The sequence below is a fragment of the Myripristis murdjan genome, chromosome 14 (genome assembly GCF_902150065.1).
Source record: "Myripristis murdjan chromosome 14, fMyrMur1.1, whole genome shotgun sequence".
NCBI classification, from domain to species: domain Eukaryota; kingdom Metazoa; phylum Chordata; class Actinopteri; order Holocentriformes; family Holocentridae; genus Myripristis; species Myripristis murdjan.
Window position 1 is genome coordinate 34,713,476 of NC_043993.1, and position 23,094 is coordinate 34,736,569.

The 23,094-nt window shown below is 41.0% G+C and overlaps 2 protein-coding genes, 1 long non-coding RNA gene and 1 other non-coding gene across 6 annotated transcripts in view; all 4 read left to right on the forward strand.

Moving 5' to 3' along the window:
• The first annotated feature begins 22 nt into the window (after window positions 1–22).
• Window positions 23–23,094, forward strand: part of LOC115371164 (uncharacterized) — a 28,737-nt gene continuing 5,665 nt past the window's right edge. The window contains exon 1 of the long non-coding RNA XR_003929339.1: window positions 23–80. This is a non-coding gene — a long non-coding RNA (uncharacterized LOC115371164). The remainder of the gene's footprint in view (window positions 81–23,094) is intronic.
• On the forward strand, window positions 80–151 carry trnaq-cug (transfer RNA glutamine (anticodon CUG)). Its single transcript has one exon. It is a non-coding gene; the product is annotated as a tRNA-Gln (tRNA).
• LOC115371162 (polymerase delta-interacting protein 2-like) lies at window positions 1,219–13,972 on the forward strand. Of its 3 annotated transcripts, none has more exons than XM_030068333.1 (11): window positions 1,219–1,392; window positions 3,183–3,258; window positions 3,937–4,034; window positions 5,884–5,983; window positions 6,075–6,150; window positions 7,272–7,379; window positions 8,728–8,870; window positions 9,029–9,055; window positions 11,323–11,448; window positions 12,206–12,285; window positions 13,056–13,972. In XM_030068333.1, exons 1-11 carry the CDS (start codon window positions 1,241–1,243, stop codon window positions 13,165–13,167), a joined length of 1,098 nt encoding a protein of 365 aa, XP_029924193.1. In that variant the 5' UTR covers window positions 1,219–1,240; the 3' UTR covers window positions 13,168–13,972. The 3 variants fall into 3 exon arrangements, with proteins under 3 accessions (XP_029924193.1, XP_029924194.1, XP_029924196.1); XM_030068334.1 differs by having other exon boundaries at window positions 8,728–8,864; XM_030068336.1 differs by lacking the exon at window positions 1,219–1,392 and adding an exon at window positions 2,094–2,298 and having other exon boundaries at window positions 3,008–3,258.
• On the forward strand, window positions 15,775–21,795 carry LOC115371163 (adapter molecule crk-like). Its single transcript, XM_030068337.1, has 3 exons — window positions 15,775–16,256; window positions 19,103–19,707; window positions 21,561–21,795. The coding sequence occupies exons 1-3, from the start codon at window positions 16,037–16,039 to the stop codon at window positions 21,693–21,695; spliced, it is 960 nt and encodes a 319-aa protein (XP_029924197.1). The 5' UTR covers window positions 15,775–16,036; the 3' UTR covers window positions 21,696–21,795.

Consider the following 23,094-nt stretch of genomic DNA (forward strand, 5'->3'; position numbering starts at 1 on the left):
ACACACACACACACACAGAGTGGTCATGTGTGTGAGTGTGTGTTTCTGTGTGTGTGTGTGTGTGTGTGTGTGTGTGTGTGGTTCCATGGTGTAATGGTTAGCACTCTGGACTCTGAATCCAGCGATCCGAGTTCAAATCTCGGTGGAACCTGACTTTAACCAGGACCTTGTGTTTATATTTGACTCTCTGCAGCGGGACAGCACCACTTTCCAAAAACCAGTTAGAGCAGGGGTGTCAAACTCGTGCCACGGAGGGCCAAGAGGCTGCAGGTTTTCATTCCAACCAACAACTCCACCAGGTGATTTCACTGATTAGTCCCGCCTCTCTGTTTGGAGGTAGGGTGATCAGTGAAATCACCTGGTGGAGTTGTTGGTTGGAATGAAAACCTGCAGCCTCTTGGCCCTCCATGGCACCAGTTTGACACCCTTGAGTCAGAGGAAACCAAATGATGATGGGATGCAGAGAAACCAGTTTGGAAGAGACTGGAGAGAAGAGAGCAGGAGCAGAGACAGACCCTGAGCGAGTCCAGGCTCAGTGAGCAGCGAGCGGAAGAAATACAACACAAACAATCCAAAGGCTCTTGCATCGTGCTCCTCTGTGCCCCTTTTCCTGTCACTTTCTGCGTCTCGGGATGGATTTCGGACGTGCAGATTTGCAGAAATGGCCAGGAGGAGGTCTCCAGATCCTTTTTATTGTGTGTTATTTATTTATGCGAAGCACCTTAACTCCAAGTCAAATTGTTGTGTTTGTGAAAACTGATCCTGATTCTGATTCTTGAGGGGGAAGCGGGAGGCAGGAGTTGAGCTCCATGTTGTCGTTGTATTGTAGCTCAGCTCGCTGTGTTTCTCTGGAGGGGAGCTTCAGTGGAGTGAAGCTGGGAGCTCACCCAACACTGACGACCATTACAGGACACAAACCCCTGACTCCTTAAAAAAATAAAACATGCTGAAAATAGGTGATTTTACACATCCTCATGCTCACTGATCAGGACAAACAAGACAAATATGACTTTATGATTGAATAATTCATGCATGATAGAGTTAATATGAACACGTTTTTTTTTTTTTTAAGTACCTAAAACAGTGCCGTGCTTGCAGCTTAGAGAGACACTCTTAAATCTGCAGTTCCAAATTACGGCATATCCGACCCGACCTGAACGCATCTCAATTTGATTTTTTTTTTTTTCCCAGTCGGACCTGAACGCAGCACGCATGAGACTTATATGTAACATAAATAAAGATGGCGGCCGGCGTCCTGCGCCGTTCATTAGTGTCTGCCGTTAAATTAAGTGGAGAAGGTGTTAGAGGAACATGTGTGGGCTTCCCTCTGCTCTGCTCGGCGTGTGTGTCGCTCAGCCTCCCACACACACACACTCGCTTCGTGTCGTCCAGGTAAACACACACACACACACACACACACACACACCATCACTAGGCCAACCCGGCTGTAGATTACATAACTTTAATTTACACAGCTACCAGTAGTTGGCGCTCTTATCCGCTTTCTGCTCACCAAACACAGCCCATACAGGTAAGACGACCGGTCACTAAGGTGTGCATCCTCTAATTAAGCTCTGTGAAGCGGCCGTATGCAAATGAGGCGACGTCATGAATAATTAATCATGCTGCTTTCACGGACTGGATGCGCCCACCTCGTTTGGACGCGACGCCTCTTTTCTCAAATACACTGTTATCTCACCTTTTTAAAGTCACCTACATTCATCAGTGCTTAATAATTATTAACTGGAACAGCCAGGTATCCCAGCATGCACCGGAGGAGAGAACTCATAACTGTAAGACTGATGAATGAGCCCATGAAAATGAGAACAAGGCAGAGTTGTAGTCATTATTATAATATCAATAGTAGCTGTCTGAGCTGCAGGCTGTAATTTATTTAAATTAAATTAGCTAAATTAAATGGAATTTATTTATGAAAACGGAGGAGGCAGAGTAGTGTTTTTATCATTTTTCTTTTTTTATGATAAACACTACAGGAGATCTGGTTTTATTAAAATATTGCCAAGACAGTTGAGATGGAGAAGTCGTCAAGTTCGCTGCTGTTTGACCTGCAGAGCGACCGCCCGTCCTCCAAGTCTGTGCTCCCAAGTCGACCTCGCCAAGTCCAAAGTTCAAAGTTTACAAGTCCGAACTTGGCAAACTTGGCATTGAGAAAGGCCCAGCATCTCTCTCTACCAGTTTGCAGAAGGTGTTGGGAGATTCGCTCGTGACCTGAGGCAAAATGTACCTCAGGTGCAACAAACAATTAGACCGGCTCAGACTGGTTCTGCCTTTGTGAAATACACTACTCACAAAAAGTTAGGGATATTTGGCTTTTGGGTGAAATTTATGGAAAATGTAAAAAGTTCACGCTACAGTGATATTATATCATGAAAGTAGGGCATTTAAGTAGAAGCATGCACTGGTGATTTCCTCATCTCAAACAATGTCTTGAATCAAAAGCCAACAACAGTGGTGGATATACCACAACAAAAAATGTCAGTGTCAATAACTTGTCATGTGCCCTTGAGCATCAATTACAGCTTGACGACGACGTCTCCTGCTGTTCACAAGTCGACTTATTGTCTGCTGAGGCATGGCATCCCACTCTTCTTGAAGGGCGGCCCTCAGGACATTGAGGTTCTGGGGTACAGAGCTCCGAGCCTCTACACGGCGGCTCAGCTGATCCCATAGGTTTTCTATGGGATTCAGGTCTGAGAAAGTGCAGGCCACTCCATTTGAGGTACCCCAGTCTCCAGCAGCCGTTCCCTAATGATACGACCTCGATGAGCTGGAGCATCAAACACCTGATGTGAATTTTGCCGTTAAACTCCTTGTTAGAGAACAGCAACTTGTGCAAAAAGTACTGAAACACTGAACAGTTGGACATGTGCATTCAAAAGTTTACAGAAGGTCACATTAAGTTCACCTGTAAAGGTTAGAATGCATTTTAGGTTCATCCTGAAATTTCACCCGAAAGCCGAATATCCCTAACTTTTTGTGAATAGTGTAATTGTTTGAGCTTGATATTTCTGAATAAATTGAACAGAGATTACTATGTCGGTTTGTTGCATCCCTTGGCTCATTTGCTTGTCAGCTGGTGAATTTATTTGGATCCTGTTGACTTGGTCTAATTCTTCCTATGTAAGATGTTGTTGTTGTCTCCTCCCTGTTTCATGGTCCAGGCCGGAGAAGAAGGTTCTGGAGCCGGTGGGAGTGTTTGAGGTGCCAAAGCAGCAGGGGAGATACGAGTCAGGACAAGTGAGAGACTTTTCCATAAATTGATCAGAACAAACTGAAGCAGTTTCCCTAAACGCTGTGTGTGGTTTGCGAGGAACAACTGGCCTCGTCCACCGACCTTTCTTAAGAACAAATTTGTGCTCAAAACCCAGTGATGCATTTTTCACTAAGATTCTGGCTTTCACCAAAGTTTCCTTATTTAAGATTTTTTCTTGGTAAGAATACAATCTTGGCACAATCAAGCACATATTTCAGTGCTATAGATTTAATAATTTATTAACGTGTTTTCTTCAACTCAATTACAATTTCAATAATTATTTTCATGATTTTACAAAGCATTACGGTATTTTATAATAATGTTATTTGGGAACCTATATCTGTATATGCTCAGTGGCCACTTTATCAGTTTATAATGCTCAGCTTGTCTTGTCGTCACAGTAATAGAGGTGTTGATTCACATTGATTTTCAGACTTTTTCTTAGAATTTAAGAAAAAACTCAGGAAGATATTGGTGAATGAGGCCCAGTGTTACCTCATGTTCATAGTTGGCAGAATTAGCTGATAATGTTTATATATCATACCGTTTCTGGTCTTTTATTAAAAATCAGATCAGCCCGTCAGCGTCATCCACCTCTGATATGATGGAGGTTCCTCGCTGATGTGTCGGACTTAAAAACAAGTCCTCTGCTTTCCCTCCAGTTGTTTCTGCACAGTGTGTTTGGATACAGAGGGATTGTGCTGTTTCCCTGGCACGCCCGCCTCTACAACCGCGACATCAGCCCTCCAGCGGCGGAGAGGTAAAACACAGCAGCACCGCATCACCACACAGCGCAGCAAGCGTTTAATTATCTCCATCTGCACGATTTACAGGCTTAGAACGATATTTTTAAAAAATTACAATAATCAAAATTGCCGAGGGACGATGTAGTGAGGACCATTTACACTGCAGGCTTCCTGTCAGCCACTGGACTCACGAATAAATTGTGTGTTTCTTAAAAAGTTTTTGTCATCTTATTCTGAAAAGTCCTCTTTTCCACACATTTCAGCTACAGCATCTTTGACATAACGGAAAATTTGCCATTGAGAGTTTCCATTGGGGGTTAGATTGATTGGTTTGCTGATTCACTGGATTAATAGAATTTTTTTTTATTTTTTTTATCAGAAGTCATGTATTTGACAGAATTATATGAATGAAACTTCTCCTATTTTTTCAGTAGTAGGAGGCTTGTTAACACTGACAAATAACAACCTCTTGTGAATACTTGGATTTTGGGGGATTTTATAATTTTTATTATTATTAGCGGTAGTAGTATTATCATCATCATCAACATTATCATTATTTTATACATATTTAAGGTCAGTGAATAAGCATTATGATATTCACAACTTCAGGAGTGATATTAGTTCACATGGTGGTGGAATATCTTCATCTAGGCTAGTAATCCAGAACACTGTGTCTTGTGTTATTTTGCGACCTGTTTTGTTGTTTTTGACAAAACAGCTCCCAAAATAATGTCTAAAGCACATAAATGAATATGAACAAAGCGGATTATGTCTATGTAAAAAAAAAAGAAAAAGAAAAAAATGAATATGTGAACGTGAACTGGAAAGTAGATCCGGCAGGTGGCATGTGCAGGGAAACCTCCGCATAGTAACCTTGCGCCTGGAAGAAACAACTTATTTTTACTATTAATTGCACAAATAATTGTAATTACTTAAAACAAAATGGGTACCGGGACTTGTTGTTTATTATATTGGCATAATCCTATCATTTGGCATTTTGGGAGCTGTAATATGGAAGACAATGGAGAGATAGAAATACTGTATTGTGGATTTTTAGCCCAGGGAGCATGGAGCGACTAATGAGGATATTTCACCACCGTGTGGACCATGTGGACTACCGGTATGCATTTTAGATATGAAGTTATGGATGGCAGGTAACTTCTTACAGCTCAGCCAGGACAAAACAGAAGTACTTGTCATCGGCCCTGAAGCACACAGAGAAAAACTTAATTTAAAACTCAAAGCCCTGGCCTTAAACACATCTGAGCAGGTAAAAAACCTTGGTGTTATTTTAGATTCAAAATTAAATTTTAATGCTCACATCAAAAGTATAGTTAAGAGTGTTTTTTTATCATCTCAAGAACATTGCCAGGGTGCGGCCATTTTTTATCTCAGGCCAACACAGAGACACTAATTACTTGTAGAATAGATTACTGTAATGCTCTTCTTTCTGATCTCTCTAAAAAAAAAAAAAAGCATTACTCCACGACAGCATCTTCAACACTCAGCAGCACGAGTTCTGACGAGGACCAGAAATACTGATAATAATAGATATTTACTGAAATTTAATCTATACAGTCATCTTATATCTCTATAGTGAGTATAGAGTGTGTGTGTGTGTCTGTATGTGTGGGAGAAGGGGTGATATCTCTCGTGTGTATTGTTTGTTGTATTGTTGTTATGTAAAGCACTTGGGCTGCTCCTGTTGTATGAAAAGTGCTCTATAAATAAAGTTTGATTGATTGACTGATTGATAAACAAGCCAACAGTCCAAGGCTCACTTTTGCTTTTACAATGAGGTTTAGCTCTGTTGGTCCTGTGTTACCTGCCCGTTTTCTCACCTCACGCTGCTTCTTCCCTCAGTAAGCCAGAGCCCTCAGGTGCACACAACTTTAAAGAGCTGAGCACCAAAACTCACACACATTACCAAGTCCTCATAGATGCAAGGGACTGCCCGCACATTGTGAGTATCTCATCCCGACGCCCAAAACTAAAACTGGCACAAAATCGTCATCAGTGAACCAACGCGGCGCCTGTGTGTTTGTGTCTGTCAGTCTCAGAGGTCCCAGACAGAAGCAGTGACGTTTCTGACCGGCCATGATGACAACAGGGAGCTCTACACCGTACCAGGTCTGTGGCACTCGTCGAACATTCGGGAGTCGTGCAGTGAGAACCAGGAGATGAAGTTTTTTTTGACAAAGTGCTGTGCAAAGTGCAAAGAGCTGCAAACACATGATAAGAAAACAAAAGAACAAAAAACAAAACACCATCAAATTCTCACAATGATGAAGTACTGCTTGCCATTACCAGTAATGCAATCTATACAAATGAGCATTTTGGAAAGGGAACGCTAGATGGCCAACGTCATGCGGCCAAACAAAGCAAAAAAAAACCCTTTTAGATATAAAGGCAATACGTTTAGCCACATTTTCTCACTAATACACCTCTACATTAAACAAATTACAAACTCCCTTGTTCCTGTTCCAGCTGGGTGCTTCATTATAACATGAAGAGAGAGCATAGTTGGTGCTGCTCTTGCACCTTCTGTGCTCCGGTGGATTTGCAAATTTCCCCCAGGCCTGACATCTGTGTGCCACTGGAAGTTTCAAAATAAAGGTTTCAGGAAATCGAAATAGAGCACTGCCAAAATAAAGCCAACTATGCACCAAAACTCTGGAACAGCCTGCCGGAGGATCTGAGAGCTGGAAACATTGACACTTTAAAATGTAGACTAAAAACCCATCTCTTTGGTCTGGCTTTTATGTAGTGTCACAAATTTTACAATAATATTATAATTTTATAGTTTTATAGGTACTCTATTTATTATTTTTTATCTGTATTTGTTTTATTGTTATTTTACTGATTGTTTCTGTATATTATATTCTACATTTATTTTATTGTTTTTAAATTTAATTCAGTGTCTTATTCTTGAGGTTTTTTTTATTATTGTTGTGTTTTTATTATTTTAAATTGTCTGATTATTATCATTATTATTATTATTATTATTATTATTATTATTATTATTGATTTTTTTTTTTTAATTCACCATATTTTATGAGTGTGCATTGGTCTCCTAGTCCTTTTACTTTTTATTTTATACTTATTTGTCAATCAAGATGTAAAGCACTTTGAATATCATGCATTTGTTTGAAAGGTGCTATATAAATAAAAAATGATTGATTTGACTGAACAGGAAGTGTGACCATATCCGTGGTCCTCCTCTTTTCTCACCTCAGTGTGTCCATCTCCAGGTTTGGACCATGTGAGCCACGAAGACATCCTGCCTTACAACTCCACCGCCGAGGTTCCCATCAGACATGAGCTGTTCCAGCGCTTCTTCCAGTTCAGTGCATCCAACGGTAAGCCAGAGAGGAATCTACTGTATGTCAGTGATCTCTGAGATTATCCGCCAAGACAGCCTCACAGCCACACTGAGCCAACCAGAGCAAACACTTTTTTTTTCAAGAACTGCATCTTTTTCCAAACACGTTTAATTTGGTCGGATATCAGGATTTTTAACACTAAAAAATATTATTGACACTTGTCATCAAATCAGATTTTTAGTTTGATATTTATAAAAACTGACTCAGGATGTAAAGGAGTGTGGCTTTAAGGTACATACTCTGTAAACTGTCTACTCATCGCTAAATACTCTGGTTGCTGCTGCCTTCAATGCAGTGAAATATCGTCAGTAGTTGCTCAGTGCTCTGTGGCTGGTGATGCACTGTACTGTGTTTGTGCACTTCCATTCTCTTCTATTGTGTGGCAAAACAGTTCCCAAATAATACTTTTAACTCAGAAACAAATGTGAGCTGATATGAAGGTAGATTTGAATCCAAAAAAAAAAAAAAAAAAAAAAAAAAATTCAATCAAAGAAAAAAAGTGTTTGAATGCAAAAAAAAATATTTTAGACCCAAAAAATAGCATTGGAAGTCTTTTTTCTTTGATTGAAGTTTTTTTTTTGGATTGAAGCAACTTTTTTTTTTTTTTTCTATTATTGAATAATAAAGACACAAATGTCCTACCCATAATATGGCCCAAACACAAAAAAGATTACTTCAATCAAAAAAAAAATATTTCCAATCAAATAATAACTCACTTCAATAAAAAAAAAAACCTTTTCAATCAAAGCAAAAAAGAGTTCAAATGATTTTTTTTTTTTTTTGATTGAAGTGAAGTTTTTTTTTTTTTTTTGAAAATGTTTTTTTGATTGAAGCAATTTTTTTTGATTGAATAATTAGGACACAAATCTACCTTCATAAATTAAGTGGATTATGCCAGAATTTAAAAACAAAAAAAAAACAACAAAAAAAAACAAAGAGTCCTGTACTCATTTGTTTTGAGGAAATTAATTGGTTCTTGTTATTTTCCTATTTGAATTTAAAAGTAGATCCGGCAGGTAGCACCTGCAGGTAACTTCTGCATAGTATCATATCGCCATGAAGATAGCACTTTCACAAATAAAATAGCCACTACTCCTACTCATCCTGGCATGTTGATCTGAAAGGGAGAGACCATTCAGCTCAGCTCAAGTTTTGCCAGGTTCTCGTGTTGATGCCTTCCGTTGGAAAATACTCAAAATCTGGCAAAAATGGTAAAGGTGAATGGCTAATATGCTGCAGTTCTGTTACATAGGAGAGGGACACTGAATGAGATGGTGTTTTGAAGTGGATCGTATGACTTATCTCCTTGTCTGTGTCCTCAAAGCACCGCCCTACATCCCCAGTGACATTCTGCGGTCATGGCAGGAGAAACACCACCCGTGGCTGGAGCTGTCGGACGTCCACCGGGAAACCACTGACAACATCCGCGTCACCGTCATTCCCTTCTACATGGGCACGAGGGTACGGGTGTGTGCCTGATGAACAAAATCAAATATGATAATTTAGACCAAATACTAACACTGATAACATGGTGATATATTGGGGATTTGCAATACACAGTTTGTATTGTACTTCAGAACTTATATGATGCTCAGTGTGTGTTTGTCTTCTTTTCTCAATAACAGGAAGTTCAGGACTCTCAAGTTTACTGGGTAAGAGAACATTTATTTTTGGCAACTAGTTTTCACTGATGTGATTTTTATAGAGAAAATTTGTAGTTTTGTAGTGAATCTCTGGTGAATAATGTTTAGTGAATCCATGGTGAGTCCCCTTAACATGGCAAAGGAATGACATTTTTTATATATATATTTTATGCATGAAGAGTTCTTTTATTCATCTTATTTGAAGTTCATTGCTCCATATCAATGCAGAGAATTCACTAAAAGCAAATGTTATTGGCAAGGATGTGCATTACTACCCTTATTATTATTGTCATTTGTGTCTGTCATTTGTGTTCTTGTTTTCTCTCCCAGTTGTTTGCTATCTCATTTTAGAGTTCATGAAAATCTTCATGACTCATTAGTAACAGTGTCATCATGATGTCTGAATGTTGACTGTGATATCGACATTAAGTTTAATGTATACAAATGCAATATTTCTACAATACCTCAGCAGGAATCAAACATTTTGTTAAAACTTGGTCAGCAACTTTTGCTGCAAGGTTTTGATGTTGGTTGGATTCCATCTTTGTCAGCTGTGTGAGTGAAATATTTCCTTGTTAAACTCCAGGCACCAATAATAGCCGTCTTTCCACTGTCGTACCACTGTTGTAATGGCCCTTGGCCTCAAGACGCGAGAACAAAATCAGTCGTGTTTCCATTGTCGTCCCGAAAGCCTCGTCCCGTCCATGCAGCGAGTGGGAAATAGGACGCGAGTGGTTAAAGTCTGCAGACCCGGCACCAACTAACTACTGCAGTTTTTTAGTTTTTTTCAGTTTTTGGCAGACCTGTCCCGTTGTGTGTTGGATCCCCACGCTGCCCGCTCTCTCACTGTATATCACATAACGTCCTCATTTCGGCAAACAGCGTTGATTTGACATTGGATATTTAGAATCAGAATCAGAATGACTTTATTGTCCCCAGGGGAAATTTGTCGTGGACTCCAGTACCTCAGCTGCGAGTACAGTACATCACACTCAAAACAACAATTAAAATACAGAAAGAAAAAAACACAAGACATAACGAGTCCATGCCTGACTTCGCACAAGTCATTATATTGCATCGCCCCACTTGTGCTTAAAAAGTGCATGAGTCCTTAGCACTGCGAATACACTTGTTGAACCTGAGATACATTAAAATAAATACAATTATAACCATGGAAACCCATGACAGCATACAACATAGTTAAAAGTTATCACAGTGAAAAATTGCCCACCAGAGGGGGACAAAAGAAGGAAGAGATAGCACCTAACTTATAGCAGGTAATTTATTCAAAAGTGCTATGGAAGTAGGGAGGAAGGAGAGCTTATATCGATTGTATTTATGTCTACTTGCTCTATAACGTCTCCCTGAAGGAAGTACCTCATATTCAGGGTACAAGATGTGAGAAGGGTCCTGCAGAATTTTTTTTGCCTGATTTACCACAATGTTCTCAAAGATCAGGTTAAGAGACACAGAATCTTTTTTACCAATGACTTTCAAGGCAACTTTCACCTGCTTTTCAAGCTTAGTTTTGCACTGGACTGTGAGGGGGCCAAACCAGGATCCCATCCCGTATCTAATTAAGCTAACCAGTACAGCATTGTAGAAAGTGGTCATGATTTCAGTACTCACACCATCCAGACAGCAAGCAGAGCCCTGATGTCCTCATTTGGCCAGGACTGTCGCTTGTTCTCCATTTTTCTTTTCTCTGTTAATTTTCTGTTACAAAAGTCAGCTGCTGCAATGACATCTGGACTTCTCAGCTGCACTGCCCCACTCATGACCCTCAACTCGGCCTCAGAGCTCTGCTAGCCGTCTGGCCCAGGAGGATTTGATGACCTGTCAACATCTTAAAATTGGCCCCGGCAGCCCCACTGAGGCGCCATCAAAGACTGGAAATGACAATGGAAACACGACTGACTTTGGCATGCACCAGCACGCCCACTTTTTTTGCAACAGTGGAAAGCCGGCTATCGTGGACCAGTTCAGGTGGACTGGGATTCAGTTTAAGACATGATGGTCTGATTTTGTTCCCATGTTGTCAGTTTGTTGACTCAAACATTTTTCAGACTGCCAGTTTAATATTTAATGCAATGCATATCCACTCCATGTTCAAATCCTCTAAGGGTGATGCTTAAATATGAGTTTCTGCCGGCGGCACACATTAGGTGAACGTATTTAATGTTATGGAAATTCAGTACTGAGTTCAGTCTTTGAAATGGTGTTGAAGTAGTGCTGAAGATTTGGACAGGAGACTGACGTGTGTCTCTGTTTGTCAGTGGCGGTACAGTATTCGTCTGGAGAACACGGGGGATGAAGTGGTGCAGCTCAGAGAGAGACACTGGAGGATCTTCAGCCTCTCCGGCACCTTAGAAACCGTCAAGGGCCGAGGCGTGGTGGGACGAGTCAGTCATTTGTCTTATTTGCTTTTAATTATTTAATTGTCTCTGTGTGTGTACGCTCTTTTTGAAACACTATAAGTGTCTTGTTGCCTGTGAACCCTTTTCTCACGTCTTGTATTTAACTGCCACGCTACACATTTCAAATGCAGCCAAGTCCGCATGCAACAACCTAGAGATTCATAAGAATGATGTACATAATACAGGGTTAAATGTTATTATTATTATTTGAGATTAAATTGAATTCAGTCACAAACAGTAGACCTTACCCTTATGAAACAAAAATATATTGCAGTATATTGGAAAATATCATGTGATATATTAGATAATACATTTCCATATAAGGGAACTAGTCTTTATATTTTCCAATATATTGCAGTATCTGAAATGCGCAATTACTTATGTATTATTCCATATATTAAAATATATTGATGCAATATATATAAATATATTGCATTATATATGTTTCACCAATATATTATTCCATGCATTGCTAAGACATTTTCACATTTCACATTTTTACATAACATATTTAAATATACTATATTTTCTCTCCGTAAGGGATGTAACATTGGCATTATTCAAAATTATGACTACCACTGGGTCCAAAATCCCACTGATTGATTTCGGTTTTTGGTTTGTGGACTATAGGACTGGGGCTGTGTGTTATGGCCAAAAATGTTACCATAAAAAAATGTCATATCAGTTTGTATCGACAGTTATTTTATCCAATATCAAATCATTATTTATGTCACATTTAAAGGAGCCAGTGTTGTCCAAGGAGCAGCCGGCGTTCCAGTACAGCAGCCATGTTTCCCTACAAGCTCCCAGTGGACACATGTGGTGAGCCCTGCCAATCATCTCACACACACACACACACACACTCTTAAATAGCACAGCAGATTGCCTATATGCACTGAACACTCATGCTGTTTGAAAATACATATTTTACATGCACAGAGTTTCATGGAAGGTATCCAAATTTTGAATGTATTATGAATTATTATTATTGCAGTTCATATTAAACATATCCTTTATTATGATTTTTTGGGGCAACCTGGACAAAGTAACCTCACAGGTGCACAGACAACAGCTGGGCTGCAGTCTCTGGCACTGTAGGCATGCAAAATGTTGGCACCGTTTCATTAATTTGAAGATAGCAAAGTTGGCAAATTAAGAGCGCAAATGAGTAAATTGTGCGCATAAATCAGATTTTGCTATCGTAATTTAGCATTAATACATTGTGTGTGCACAAATAAAAAAATCTGTGGTCTCTCCCGGCGTTGTAGAACTGTCAGCTGAATCGATCAAATCGTCTTTATTGTTCAACCCAGATGACTTAGCGATACTAATTAACTTTACCTGCCTAATACCTTTAGCCACTTAGCTGCTCACAGCGAGCCTGCACAGCTCCGACCGAGTGCCCTTTCATAATCTGTGGGGTGTTAAACTGTTTCCAGAACAGAGCACGGGGCCAAACAGTCAGTTTTGAGAGCGTGGATCGAAATCAACACCACTCACAAACCCCCACTGATATATCACGGCCATTTTGAGCTGTTTGTGCCTTTGTCTCAGGAAGTGCGATGTGATTTATTCCTCTCTCCCGTCTGCAGGGGCACATTCACCTTCCAGCGGGCCGGTGGTGCCATGTTTGAGGTGGCCATCCCCTCCTTCTCCCTGGACAGCCACGGCCACAGAGACAGCCCGTACTCCTTCCTCTTCTGAGAGAGAGGACGCCTTCAAAGCCTCCCGCTCAGCTCCTCAGTGCGTTTCATACCCGAGGAGGCTCTTTTATTCTCTCTCCCCGTGTCGACTGACTCCTGCGGACGTCCTCTTGAACCTCCAGGACAAACACAGCAGCAGGGAAAATGTGCCTCAGTTGGCGCTTAAATCTGACTATTGAAGAGGAGAGAGGATGTACTGTGTGTTTCAGTTGTCCAAAAAAACAAAACAAAACAAAACAAAAAACGTCAGTACAGTATGATGATGATGAAGATGATGATGATGATGGTGGTGGTGGTGGTTGTGTGTGTGATCCCCTCTGACATCTCCAGCTGTTTTAACTTCTGGATAAGGCGTAGACTGATAATACACTTTCTTATCAAAGAAAGACCTGAACTGTCACATGATGCAACCGGAAAATAACTTCAGAAAAATACTCTGAGCATTTTCTGCCTCAGCCAGACACTTCAGTGATGTTTAATTATTTGGTCGACCATGAATTTGCAATGATTTTACAGAGTTATTGGAACTTGTGAATGCAACAAATTTAGTTTTTTTTTTTAAGCAGAGATGTCAGAGTATCATGGGTCATTTTATTGAAATATTTGCATGTAATTATTAAAAGCTGTGTAATAACAAAAGATGAGAGTTCAGTGCTAAACTGATGAAGTGAGCTCAACTGGACTGTGTTTAGGTTCCCGAAGACGTTTCACTTCTCATCCGAGAAGCTTCTTCAGTTCAGAACTGAAGATGTGAGAACGTGAAAAACATTTTGTTATAAAAATAAACTTTTAACAGTATAACGTGACACTGATCTGTTATTCCTTTTTCTGTCGTGGCTGCAACACACTGCCGCACGACTGACATTGATTTCCTGCAGAAGAAAAATTATTGTCATCCATGTTGATCCTGCAGAACTTCTTTCTGTTGATCCAGGACCTTCATCTCCATGTTGATCCTCATCACATTTGCTAATGTTGATCCAGGACCGTCCAGGATCACCATGGAGGTCCTGGATCGACACTCGCACTGCAGTCTTGGGGAAAAAAAAAAAAAAAAAAAGTTTTGACTAGGCGATAAAAAAAGGAAGGAAAATGACTCCATTGCAGGTCTTAAAATTAAAAAAAAAAAAAAAAAAAAAAGTTCACATCCTAAGTTTACAGGAAAAACTACAACGCTCCTATTCATTTTAATGATGAATTATGCTGAGCAAAAAACAAAATTAGGGCTACGTGACGAATTATAACCATAGCTTTTGGTATGCAGTGAAGTAGCCTACAATCAGTAAAATGATATTAGTGATATCTGGTATTATGAACAACAAATAACAAAATTTAAGGAAAAGAAAAGAAAAAAACAAACAAACTTTTCCAGGGTCTGCTAACTAATAGGAGTAAATTTGAAATGTCTAAGTGAGCCAAATTATTTTATTGTTTTAATATTTAGTCAAACTAATAATCAAGTTAACTATATAAAAAATCATCTGCTGAAAAATTGTGATTATTAAACATGAGCAGTGCCTGTGTACAGTCTGAAACACAAACACCTTTATTTTATTTGGTGTTTTATATATTTATGAGGTAACAGAAACACTGTTTTTCACTGTTTTCTATTCAAATATACCCACCTCTACTTACATATGGGAGTAGTGATATGCTCAAGATGATTTCTAATAAAAACATTAGTGCACTCTCTATCCAATATTGACACCCCAATAATTGTAGAGGGGAGATTTATTTAAAGATAGTTCATCAAAGATTTTTTTTTGCTAAAGACATTATGCTGTTAGGTATTGATCTGATAACCATATCAAACTCCCAGTGAGAAAGAAATCTGAATATTTAATCTGCCTATAAAGCCTCATGAGTACACAACCCACCATTTACATTTAAAAGCTGGTTTACAGTTTTCATGTTATTCTCAAACCAATTATGTAGGGAAAACGTTGTGTAATTGTTGTTCCACAGGATACAATTTCACTAAAAAAAAAAAAAAAAAAAAAAAAAAATAGGGGAAATATTCCATAAACTATTTGGATTGTTCAAATATCTTTTAATCCAGTTGATTTTTTTTTTTTTTTTTTTTTTTTTTTAATAATTTGGTTAAATACTGTAAAATTCAAGGCATCACGTCCTCCTTCAGCTAGTGGGTTAGAAAGAACAGAATTTTTTTTTAATTATTATTTTATTTTATGGGAGTTATTTTTTTCCATATAAATTTAAAGAGGATCCCACCTGGCTAAATCGCCTTGTGCTGGAAACGTCAACTATGCTGCCCTTGCGGCCGCAAGAGAATCTGAACATACAGTGTTAACCTTTTGAATTTGTTGTTTTTAATTGTCAAGTTGCTCTGACAAACCTCAGTAGGACGCAGAGGTATCCCCAGACGCGATGCTCTCTGAATCGGTGATAAATGAACAGCGGCAGGTAGAGATGCATGTGCAAACACGCGTACGGTCTCAAACCGAGAAGAACTGGAAAGCGCCACATTTCCTACGGCACTTAAACGCAGCCACAAAAACCTCGCTTTTCCCATTGCTTCCCATGAACCAGGCATCACTTCCGGTAGATGAGGTCAACTTTTCCCCCCTAGATCCGCCATTTCATTCCCTGAGTTTCTTGTTGCTGATTACTTTTGGTTTTTTTTTTTTTACTCAGTTTCCCAGACTTAGCTGCCGGCTGCTGTGCTTTGCGGCACAACATCTGTTTATCCAGCCGAAGGGCCGTAGCGCAGTTCGTGGAAGTTGGCTCAAGTCGCTGAATTACAACAATTTTTGCAGGAGCGGCGTCAGTGAACCAAAGTTTTTGTATGAGTTGCGGATAGGGAGAGGCGAAGGGGAAAGGCCTCAAGCCTCGGACTGGATTTTTCAGCCATGGCCGGTAATTTCGATGCCGAAGACCGTGCTAGCTGGTACTGGGGGAGGTTAAGCCGCCAGGAAGCGGTGTCCCTCCTGCAGGGACAGAGACACGGCGTGTTCCTGGTGAGGGACTCGATAACCAGCCCCGGTGACTACGTGCTGTCCGTGTCAGAAAACTCCAAAGTGTCACATTATATAATCAACAGCATCAGTAACAACCGGCAGTCTGGAACAGGTAACGTTACCACCTGAGCTGAGCTTCACACACGGCCACACGACACTAACCTTTCCAGTGTTTTCCATTGAAAATGTGGCTTAGTTGCCCCGGTGCGTTAGGTGAATGCGTGGACACTTAACTGACGTCAAACTCCATTAAAAAAATCTGGTTATTTATTGCGGGCTTGGTCACCGACACGCACACAGACCCCTCCAGGCGTGAGTCCAAATAGTTTCTGAATCTTTAGGAAACACCTTTCAATGCGGCGCACCTGTGATCCAATGAGGCGCAGTTATTTACATCAAATTTTCAACTTTTAGGTTGGACTCATCCCGGCTTACTGTGATTGAAGTTGGTAGTGGGAATAACGTGAGCCAGTGAGAGAAGTGATCTTTTTTTGTTGGAGTAACATTCTGCAGTTTGTGTGTGAGCAGAATCTATTAGTGGAACCTAACAATTCACTTATTTATATGTGAAATCATGTTCTTTATTATGTGTACCTTTGCTGACAAGCAAGTATTGTGATTTTTTTTACATGGAAATGGGTCTAAACGCTCCTTTGAGCGAGCCAGTGAGTGAATAACTGCATTTGTTGAACCACAGTCGTCTTAGGTCATTTATTTCTGTCTCCAGGCTGGTCAGGTTAAGGTTTGGGGGTGTTTTTTCCTTCTTTAGGCAGGGCCGGGTGGCTCAGACAGCAGCAGGGAGGTGGGCTGGGCTGCTGCTGCTGGGAATGAATGGAACTGGGCAGGCCTGGCTGTCACAACTGGAGGATGACTGGTCAGATTGGTGTTTGTGGAATGTGTGTGATCCTGCCCTGTTGCGCACACACAGGCCTGCTTACAGGTCTGCTGCTGTGCTTGTCGCTCTCTGTGGCTGTTGCACAATTCATGTCCTTTCTGAGCTGCCTCGCTCTTGCTGATTTCCATCACTGGTTCCTGTCGTGGGGCCCTAGTGGTAGGCTATCGCAACAACTAAGTGATCACTGCAGCAGCAGAGAATCTGAATAGTATAATATGACAGTGGTTAAATACCCTCTTAAATGCATTCAGCGTGGTTTGAACCCGATGCCATTATCCAATTTCTTGCATTTTGTTGTAACAGTTGTAAAATGCATGTGTAATGCGGGTTAAGCTTTTCATGCAGGCCTTTCTTAAGACGTTTGTTTGTTTGTTTTTTTTAAACAATACCATGCCACTGATTTTGCGGTTGTGTTAAATGACACATTTTGAAAACGGTGGGGAGGAAATGGTTTTTTAGCAGTGAAAATGTCTCAGTGACCATCAGTGGGCAATTTGAAGAGAAATGAAGACCTTTTAAAGTAGTGACATTTTCAATTAGATTGGCGTAAAGAATAATAAATTAGGCTTTGTTTAGTTACAGCACACATTTTAGGTTTTAATTACAGTGAGTGATCGCACCTCCAGGGGCCATCTACTTGTGATGCTGGCGTCTGTGGGACAGGCAGAGGGAGGTGGATTGTCAAGCACCAACTTCCTCTGGGACTTCCAGTGCAGTTTTTTATTTTTATTTTTTGCATAAAAGAAATCTGAAGAAGAAGAGGAAGGGAAAAATGCAGGCTCTTTGTTAATATGGTCAGCTAAGGCACACCTCCACAGTACATTGACTAGTGATGTCAATTTATTGATTAGCTGGAGAGTAAAAGTGTGAACTTTCCATTTAGGCCTTGCTCTTGACAGGATTATGCAATTTATATGTGCCAAACCCCCTACATGTGGATTTCCTCATCCATCACTGATAGAAAAATATAGAAAGAGTAACATCCTGAAATGGAGGAAGTTATTAATGGAATTGTTTTCATCAGTCTAAATGAAGTTTGGCCATCCATGTCCTTTTTTAGGGAATTTGGATTCAGTAAGAGTACACGCAGTGTGTAATAACTGTATTTTTAGGCCAAGACAGTAAACTAGTACATAAAGGGAGGAAGGCAGCGTTGTGTGCTCTCATGGTTTTCAGTAGCATGAGAAAAAACTGCTCACACACTTTGAAACAGACTTGCTCACTGTGTTAGCTAAATAGCAACTTTCTACACAGGCCATGCTGATATTATTCGAACATCACAGATAATTGCTGTCATGTCATTTAATGTTTACTCCAAAAATATGCTCTTTATTCGTGGTAATGTTGTCTGTCCAGTAGATGCTGCACGGACACCTTTTTGAGTTTTATTGTCAGAGCAGCTCTCGAGCTTAGACAGCTGTCTCTGCTCGTCAGACGCTGCAAGACACCCTGAATATCCTCGGTTCAGTGTGTAGTACTTCTGTTTTTGTGACGCATGATATGACCAGTAAATATTGGCAGAGGTCTTTTGATGGTAGTGAAATCAAGTAACTGAGTCAGTGCTTGGTGATGCTCGGCCTCCTTAAAGACTTGCCTTGAACCTGCGGTTGTGAAGGCCACTGACATCGTCTCACTGACATTCTAAAATGTTGATTAAAATTTTTTTTAGACTTATAAGCGAGCACGAGGCAAGTTTTAGGCTTTAACTTATCCACTTTTGTAAGTTGAAACCACAGTCCACAATTTTCTCAACATTACAGCTGTTGCTTGACTCCAGGCTGGCAGCTCGGTGTAAGTTAAATGCACAAACTAACTACACTTCTGGCCATTTTACAAAATGAATCTGTAAAGTTTTATAGGAGTCAGTGTTATGAATATCCTCAATGACGTACCTGAAGGAACCTGGTAAGTGATTACCCTTATTGACTTATCCCAGAAAGATAACTTTTACTGGGATTCGGCATTTGGCTAGTGGTAATTTTGCGTCTCACTTTTGGGCTGTTGTTGTTTTTTTTTTTTTTTTTACCTTTTGCAAGCTCACTCACCGACCTTTCCCTCACTAGGTTTGGCTCCCCCACGGTTTCGTATTGGGGATCAGGAGTTTGAGGCGCTGCCGGCACTTCTGGAGTTTTATAAGATCCACTACCTGGACACCACCACTCTCATAGAGCCTATTAGTAAGGCCAGGCACTCGGGCATCATCAGTGCCTCTGTCGTCGGCGTCCCCCAGCAGCTGGAGGAGACCGAGTTCGTCCGAGCCCTTTTCGACTTCCCCGGCAACGACGAGGAGGACCTCCCTTTCCGCAAGGGCGACGTCCTGCGGGTGTTGGAGAAGCCGGAGGAGCAGTGGTGGAACGCGGCGAACCAGGAGGGCCGAGCCGGCATGATCCCCGTACCCTACGTAGAAAAGTACCGGCCGGCCTCGCCCACCTCGGCCGGCATGGGGCCCCCCGTTGTGGGAGGCGGACAGGGGGGGCACATTGGAGGGGTAGTGGGCAGCACAGATGGACCCGGCACCCCGCTGGCCAATCCACTGGGTGACCCGGGCCAGTATGCCCAGCCCGTGGTCAACACCCAGCTTCCCAACCTCCAGAACGGACCCGTCTACGCCCGGGCCATTCAGAAGAGGGTTCCCAACGCCTACGACAAGACGGCGCTCGCTCTGGAGGTACGCCACCAAGCGTTCACGCTGTCCGAAGCTCTGCTGCCCTTTCCTCCTGTTTAACCACTTTTGCCCCTCTGTTCTTTTGTCGGGTTGCCCTATATCCTCTCCTCTCTCCCATCTGAGGGGAGATTGTCCTGATTTTTAATGGCTTACTCATGCATGTGAGCACACACACAAACATCTTCACAAATGCAAGCTGACAGCATACATGCAGACACACTCGTGGTGGAGGTGGCCGCACACACACACAGAGAGAGCCTTGCGCCGAGCTTTTACAATGGCATCTGTTTTTGCACACGCTGGGCCTGGGATTAATGCGAATGTTACATTCTACATTCATTACCACGAGCGCCGAGCGAACACAGTGTTCACTATCCCACTTATCAAGGAGGGATTAAATACTAACGAATTAAGCGCTCCCACTTGTTGCCCTCATCTCTCTCCGAGCCGTGCCCCAGCCCCCACCCCCACCCATGTACACGTAAGTAGAACAGTCTAGCAGCCTAACCGAGCCAGTAAACCAGGCACTTAGTGAGATTAGAAAGAGTTGGTGCCACACAGTGAAACAACAGGCAAAGGTTACATCACTCGTAGCTTTGGAGGAGAATATATCATTGTCTACCACACCCTTAGGTGTGTGTGTGTGTGTGGGCTGCTCTGTGGGGCTGTGTGGATAGAGAGCATGAAGTAAAACAGGACTGTATGATTTAGTGCCGCACGTAGGGTTTGATCTGATATTTTATGTGAATAATCAATGTAGTTTACATTCCACAAAAATATACATTTAGATTTTTTTTTTCTGGCTGGCAAAGGGCCAGGAAATGCAAGAAATGCAAATGCGCTGTCTGCACTGTGCTTTCTTTATGTCTAACACCTTGTATGTCTGCTTGTCTGTAAGTCTCGCTTGCTTGTCTGTTTTTAGTAATTTGTCATTCTAAGTGCTTCATTTTGGTTTTGTTTTTTATTTCTTTTCTTCTTGTCTTCTGCCTTGGCCCGCCAAAGGACTGCGGATGAAAACTAGCCAATCTAGCTAATTCCGGTGCATTTACATTTTAATTCAATATTTAAATGTTAATGAATGTACACTGTCCCTTTTTAAATAAACAAACAAATAATGCAGAGACCGTGGGACACTAAAATAAGTAAATCTGTATTCAGTCAAGCTGCACCAGATCCGTTATATCAGAGGTGCAAAACAGTGACTATACCAGATCGGATTCTTAATAAAGCTCATAATCCGCTTTGTCAACTTTGTCTTTTCGTCATCAAGTCACAGTCCACATATAAGTTAACCAAAAAAGCTATTTGGAATGAAAAGTGTATAAAACCATAACATTTTCATGCACTGTGAACTCTCTGAAAACTTGATGAAATAATTCTTTAGCCCCCTCAGAAATATTACAAAATCTCTACTTTGCATTGCTTTCAAATACTTCATAATTTAAAAAAAAAAAAAAGTTTGTCATTTTTGAACATATTTTTGAATATTTGAATTTTATTGTATTGTGTTTGTCGTGAAAAAGGGTATTTTTAAATTTTTTTTTTTTGTTTTATTTGGAGCCACGAAGAATCAACTTGCGGCCCACTTTTGGACTGCATCCCACCCGTTGGGAATCACTGGTCTAACCCTATTACCAAGCACACACTGAGCTCTGTGTGTATGGTTTTGTTCTGCTGTTTTATAAATGGAGACTGCAGACGGTCGGCTCGTGTTGATGGGTTTGACTCGGGAAGCCTCTCCTGCCCGTGCCTTTTATGGGGAGCTGTGGTACAAAGCAGTGGTATTATTGTAAGGAATTCCCTGTGTGTTATGCACGCACATTGTTTCATGCACACCTTTCTGCCGTGTCACACAGGTGGGAGACATGGTGAAGGTGACCAAGATCAACGTGAACGGCCAGTGGGAGGGCGAGTGCAAGGGCAAACGAGGCCACTTCCCTTTCACCCACGTCCGACTGTTGGAGCAACACCATCCCGACGACGAGAGCTGAGAAACACACACACACACTCTCCTGTCATCTCAACGACGTGCCGCACATCCCCTCTCCTTCGTCATCTGCAGAAAAAAAAAAAAAAAACCACAAGCACACAGTATGGACCTCTGAGCTGAACGGGTCTCTCACCCCCCGACCGTGCCCACGTGTTGGTAGGTCGGCGACGTCATTTGATGGAAGTCCTCACGAGCGGCAGCACATGTTCTCATCCCGAGTCGTACCTTCATGTCGGCGTTTACACTGGGGTTAGACTGATATATTGGCCTTTAACGAAATGGACAGTCGGTATTGAAAGCCTTCCGTATGATGTAGGTTCCTCCGTGACCACAGCTGCGTAATATCTGTAACACCTGCAACGAAATTCTGGTTTTGTTGCACATTTTATTTATTAACTTAGTCAGGATTTTTGAACTCAATGAAATCCTCGTTTAAGGACAGAAATGTGTCCCTTACGATTGAATACAGCCTTAGAAAATCAAACGACTGTATAATTAAACTGAGGAAAAACTCAGTTTAACTTTTTGTCCTGCCAAAAGTTTTGTGAGTCCACAAGTGGATCATATGTAGTCAATTTTTTTTTTTTTAGCATTTATTAATAGAATTCTAGTTTACATTAAATCTCGAGCAGTGGCAGTGACTCTTAAAGGCAGACAGTGCAGTTTCAAATGGGATGTCAAACCACTTGGGCCCTGTTTCAGACTTGCATTAACGTTCGTCCTGGGTGATCCGATTACAGGTGTAAATCCCTAAGTGCTCCCAATGAGTCGTCAATGCATCTTGCCATCCGATCACTCAACCCACATTTGGAAGCGGCCCGGGATGCTTTTGTCCCCACATCACATTTGAGGTGTAAACACACAGCAGGTAAAAGAGTTATCCTGAACTCCTGAGGCATTTCTAATTTCTGTTCTTTTGAGAACAGAGTGGCATTCGTCGTTCTTTTAGTCCAGTCATTTTATGAAAAAACCTTGGACAAACTGCAAGAGAAGCAAACTCAACTGATTCTGTATCCTCAGTTTGTCCTGAGTGAGGGGAAAAAAGTCCCAAGAAATCCCATTGGTGGAAAGTTTTGAAAATCACCTATTTATGACCACATATTACCAAGAAACACTGTTTTTAACACACAGGGGAAAGGGGTTCAAAATTTTACTTTCAGATATCACTATAAAAATTCACGAGTTGATTACACACACAAAGACAAGAAAAAAAGTCAATTACAAGTTCTTTGAATTATTCTGTTTACACATGCATATCACACATTATCTGATTTGATATGCGCTAATAAGGAATATCAGGAATAAATGCCAGAACAGATATTTAAACAATGAATTACAAGGTTACTATATATATATATATATATAGTAACCTTTTAATTCACTGTTTAAATATCTGTTGA